Source organism: Hyalella azteca, unplaced genomic scaffold (assembly GCF_000764305.2).
Source record: "Hyalella azteca isolate HAZT.00-mixed unplaced genomic scaffold, Hazt_2.0.2 contig6821, whole genome shotgun sequence".
NCBI classification, from domain to species: Eukaryota; Metazoa; Arthropoda; class Malacostraca; order Amphipoda; family Hyalellidae; genus Hyalella; species Hyalella azteca.
In genome coordinates, this window is record NW_025936965.1 from 8,538 (window position 1) to 13,915 (window position 5,378).

General features: G+C 37.0%; 1 protein-coding gene across 2 annotated transcripts; it reads left to right on the plus strand.

Moving 5' to 3' along the window:
* The first annotated feature begins 548 nt into the window (after nucleotides 1-548).
* On the plus strand, nucleotides 549-4,765 carry LOC108672139 (zinc finger autosomal protein). Of its 2 annotated transcripts, none has more exons than XM_018159766.2 (4): nucleotides 549-890; nucleotides 1,214-1,338; nucleotides 1,760-1,870; nucleotides 2,472-4,765. In XM_018159766.2, exons 1-4 carry the CDS (start codon nucleotides 725-727, stop codon nucleotides 3,120-3,122), a joined length of 1,053 nt encoding a protein of 350 aa, XP_018015255.1. In that variant the 5' UTR covers nucleotides 549-724; the 3' UTR covers nucleotides 3,123-4,765. The 2 variants fall into 2 exon arrangements, with proteins under 2 accessions (XP_018015255.1, XP_047736967.1); XM_047881011.1 differs by having other exon boundaries at nucleotides 1,271-1,338.
* The last annotated feature ends 613 nt before the right edge of the window (nucleotides 4,766-5,378 follow it).

Consider the following 5,378-nt stretch of genomic DNA (forward strand, 5'->3'; position numbering starts at 1 on the left):
ATGCAATTAGGCTCCAAGAACTTCTCGATTAGTGCCAGTATCAAGTGACTAGTGCCATATTGTTTCTGACATTTAATTAAGTAGTGATTATTTAATTAGCAGCATCATCTCATTAATTGAAGTTATCCACCAAAATTAATACCAAAGTAAAAAATGCACAAAAATATATGTTTTTTTCTACATTTTAAATTGCTTAGCAACAACTCAAAATTGTTTGCATAATTAATTCAAATTGTAGCAATTCAAAAATTACTGTGGAGGGGATTCATTTAGTATGTACCTAGCCACACAAAAAAAAAATCATATTTTGCTAGCAATTTCAAACAAGTTTTTTTGTTCTACCCTAGCATAGAGTTCATTGAATTGACAATCTACAGCTAATGATGAAAGTTATTATTTTGAAATAGGAGATTTTTGTGATTAAATATAGTAACACTTTTAAAATTCCAATGGTTGAATTTTTCCAAATGAAAAGTTATAACATTTTTGTCAAACATACCATATGGTATATATTATCATTGTATACAAATAAGTTTTTACAATTTCAGACAATATTGCATAAAAATATACTCATGCTGCATTAATTGAAAAATGGTTCAAAATACAAATCTTTATGCATGAACTTTTTTTCCAAATTCTCTGAAGTTCTTCCTACTGCTCTGACATAGCTTTGATAGATATTTCATCACTAATAAGAACATGTGAACAAGAACCAAATACTAACATGATTCCCTCAGCTCAAATTATGAGAAAATGCAGTGTTGTACTGCACAAACTCTCTGATGGAGAGGGGCTGTCAGGGGCTGATGTCTGGACAGTCAGGAGGGGCTGGTGTCCTGAGCAGAGCCTCACTCACGTGTCTACTGGTGGCAGCAAACTCAAATCAGAGGGTGAGCTGCATTTTTGGTCCTGCACTAATTACAGTGTTAATGAATGTCATGATGACAAATGTCTGTTACTTGAAGCCTATTGCTAGTTGAGATCACTAAAATCAAGACCTGTGTCAATATTTAGTATTGCCTTGCTGAGTTATTTGTTCTGATGTGTGGCAAAACTGCTAACAGTGAGTCTAAAAAAAACACAAAAATTTCATCACTCACCTGTTACCAATATTTTATGTGGAATAAGACATTTCAATAATGAGAATTGTGTAGAACATATTTCATGTATACTGTTGATAATAAAGATAATTAATTATCTCTTTTCTATTCAGCCAATGAGACCAGTGACTCGCCTGTACTGCAAAAAGTGAGCTCTGTTTACATTAAAGGGGAACCTGAAAGTGAAGAAGATGAAATAACAGTGAAGGAGGAGCCAATTTGCATTGATGAAAATGAGGTAAATTTGCCCATTTGACCAATCCAAATTTAGGTCATAAAATGTCATTTTAGGATGTATGCAAAAATATTGTCTGAGAAAATTTATTGTGAACTCCAATTAAGCCAAATTTAAACCCAGCAAATTGTGCATAAGAGATTTTTAATTAGATCAATGGTGGTTAGTGATATAAATCTATGCCTAAACAGATGAGAAATTTAATGGAATTAGTTGTCCTTCTCATGAGTAATTTCATCAAGATGACTGACTATCTTGTTTTTCCTCACAATATTACTACTATTTGTATGAGTGCATTGAGCCACATTTTGATTGTGTCCTAAATAAACTGAAAGTTAATGTAGGAGTGGTTAAGTTTAATTACTGTTTGTGACTGTTTTTTTTTGTTTCATATTTCATTTGCATGACTGGTTGTGGTAACCAGCCAACTCCACCTCCCCCACCATGCGTGCCATGCAAGAAGGAAGCTGATGTCACTGCACACAAGGCTCAACAAGATGGCTTACAGGACATGGCTGTTCAGCTTGAGGAACAGGTTAAGGCTACATGTTTTAGTGTATTAATATTTGTTTGTTTTAATATTTGTTGCATGCTTGCTATAAGTCTTGGTCAAAAATAACTCCAACTCTATAAGACCACACAAGTCCTGTTCCATTAAGGGCTCTTATCTCATAGTACCTTTATCCATAATGTACATTTTTCATAATTTACATTTATTTCCTTGGCAAAGGTAAAATAAGTTAAATGCTCAGTTTATAACATACCCATCAATGAGGGTTTAAACTTTTTGGTTGTCCTTCTTGTGCATGTTTTCACTTGAATTGCTCACCATATTCTGATCAATTGGCGAACACTTTTGTGTTCTTCCAGTATAATTGCAGTTTGTCTTACTATTAAATAATAGCTTGAAAATATTAAACTACCCTACTTGTTTGATTGCAGGTCTGTATAAATATAATTTTTATTAATTTTCCATTGAGCATTCTGGAGGGGTGATGAGATAATAATTAGGTTATTTTTAACTTATTATTTGTTTTATTCTAAATTTCTAATTTCTTTTAATATAAGTTTCATACACATTGTCCCCTTAATCTAAGTAAACTTTGCAATCAAATGCATCTGTTTGCAATCTTCAGGACGGTATGCTGTGCAAGGTTCACGTCAATGCTGGCCAGGAAGCACCAAAGACTGCTTTTCATGGAAAAATGGATGGAGAAATGTCTGACATTAAAGGGGTTATATCTTCTGATTCTGAAGTGAAATTGCATCCAACTCCTGAACGAGGTACTTACAAACATCTTGTAAAGAGGCAAGTGTTTGCTAAGCATGGTTTGGGGAAGAGATTCCAATGCAAGATCTGTGATTATGTTGCTTCTCAAAAACTACACCTCAAATGCCACATGATCTCAAAGCATAAAATTGGACCTGGACGCCAATGCAAGATTTGTGATTATGTTGGTGCTATGGAAATTCACCTCAAAAAACACTTGTTTTCAAAACATGGTATAGGAACTGGGATCCAATGCAAGATGTGTGATTATTCCACTACTCAGAAACAGTTCCTCAAATCCCACATGTTTTCAAAGCATCGTATAGGAGATGGCTTCCAATGCAAGATGTGTGATTTTGTCACTGCTCATAAATATCGCCTCAAAAGCCACTTGTTTTCAAAACATGGTATAGGAACTTGGTTCCCATGCAAGATGTGCGATCATGTTGCTCATCAGAAAGAGCACCTCAAGGCTCACATTATTTTAACTCATCGTATAGGAACTGGATTCCAATAAAAGATGCGTGATTATGTCACTGCTTGGAAACCCTACCTCAAAGCTCACATGATCAATAAAATGGGTTCCACTGTAAGCTATGTGACTTTAGCAGTGCTCATAAACTGAACCTCAAAGCCCAGCGGTATCCTAAGAATGGCTTAGGAACCAGGGTTGCCAGATGTTAGCATGCAAGAAAGCCAAATTCCGTTCATGAAAAAAGACAAAGCCTGTCAAAATTCAATAATTGAGAGTCAATTTAATTAAAAAAAAAAACAATTAATTCAATTACGATTTTTACTGTCGAATGCAAAGAAGAGAAGGAAAAGTCGAAGACTCAAATTTTGGCAGAAAAGCATATCTGACAATCCTGATAGTAACTGAATTACAATGCCAGTTGTAGTTGTGGCTTCGTGCTTAGTCTTGTCTTCACTGGTATAGCCGAAACTGAAGACAATGCACAACCATGGCAGGGTCTCTCCGAAGATGTACGGTGTTGAGGGATGTTTCCATGTTGGGCTGTTAGCACAGTTGAAGCGGTAGAGCACATCATCAGGGAAGATATGGCAGTTCCCGCACATGTTTCTAATGTTGTTGTTAATTCTGCTTCTGTAACTGTTCAAAAGTTTAAACTGACCGGAGCAAAGTTGTGCCAGCGTCCGTCATGCTGACCTCGGAAGTGATAGTTCATATTTGTCTTTTATTGGTAGAGGTAGCAAAAAAGAAGTGTTGTTGAAGGCCGCTTCGGTATCAGCAGTGTTCCTTTTCCAATCGGCTTTTGCAAAGTTTATTAAGTTGATTTCTGGTGTTTAAGTAGCCCGATGGTCTCTGCTTCAGTTTGATGTAGATCGGCGGGTGGTTGGACGATAGAACGGTCTGGTGGACCAGTTCTTATGGGTGATCAGGGTGTCGGAGGCAATCGAAAGGTCGGTGAGGATGATTTTCCTGTGGCTGGGAGCCTAGTTGGCATGTCCATATTCAGCGTGACGTGATCGGAGTCGCCAATTTCAATCGCCAAATCTTCTCCGCAGTTGCCCTTGATGCTTGAGTACCAGAGTGTTATGCACGTCCGGTCCAGGTCTCCAAGTAATAAGAGTTTTATATTAGATGGGAAATTGAGGCTTTGAAGTTTGGTGGAAAGGAAGAATGGGGTGGGATATAGACTTTAATGAAGTTTAAAATCTGAGTTGCAGACCTTGATGGTTATGGCTCGTTGTTCGATTGTATTATGCTCTGCTAGTGGTTTACTTGTAAAAAAGACGCTGGTGTGGATCAGCATCATCAGAATGTTGCCTCCTTCCGTCACCCGATCTTTACATGCTATGAGTGTACAAAAAGTATTTTACTTGTATCATATACATAGATTTTACTGGAGTTCTCTTTATTTTTTCAGCATTTGCGTTAGTCCTGTCGCCTTGTGCGGAAGTGATGTCTTCACACTATTTCTATAAACGATAAACCTATTTAGTTCAAATCGTCAAAGAAAAAATATTTCTTTGGTTAACTCATTTGAGATAGACCTAATTTATTTATAGCAATAACTTTTTGCTGTCTCTTTCTTTAGTAACTATTGAATTTAATGTACCTAGTCTGCTGTTGCAGAGAGCACCCGCTACTTGCGTTGCCGGTACGGTACTGAATTAAACGTTTATTTTAAGTGAAAACAATTTGATTATCCTACAACTCCTGACATTATCATGCCGTCTCTCTTGGACTTTTTTATGGCGAGGCAATTAGGTTTATTTGCCATTATGACCTTTACGAGGTCATTAATTGTGGGTCAATTTATTCAGATCTGCAATAAGCAGTAGCTAGGCCTGGTTGTCTTGTATTATTCGTCCGTCAAGCAGACGCCGCTATATCAGCATTTATATGTTACAGATCATCGTGTTATGAAAATAAGTTGTCGCGAAGAAATACTTCCTCTTATCACTTTTTTTGAACGACGGTGTCACTTGAGCTTCTTCTTCTTATGTTCAGTCAATGCCTGGCGCCACATCGAACCTGGTGGAAGTCTAGTAGTCATTTCAAACTATCGTCAGTTTGGAAAAGATCCGATCAAAGGACCTGTTTTTAGATCTGCTGTGAACAAGTCACGAAAAGTACAAGAATCGGCGACAGGCCTATTCTTCAGCGCCGACATTACTATGATATGAAATGTATCTATCTAAAGCTTTATCTAGTATGTTTCTAAACGTAACGCGTTCATACTCGGAGCGTCAGCGATGTATTCAGGGAGGTTGTTCCACATATCGGTGACGTGAAAGGAGCAGAAAT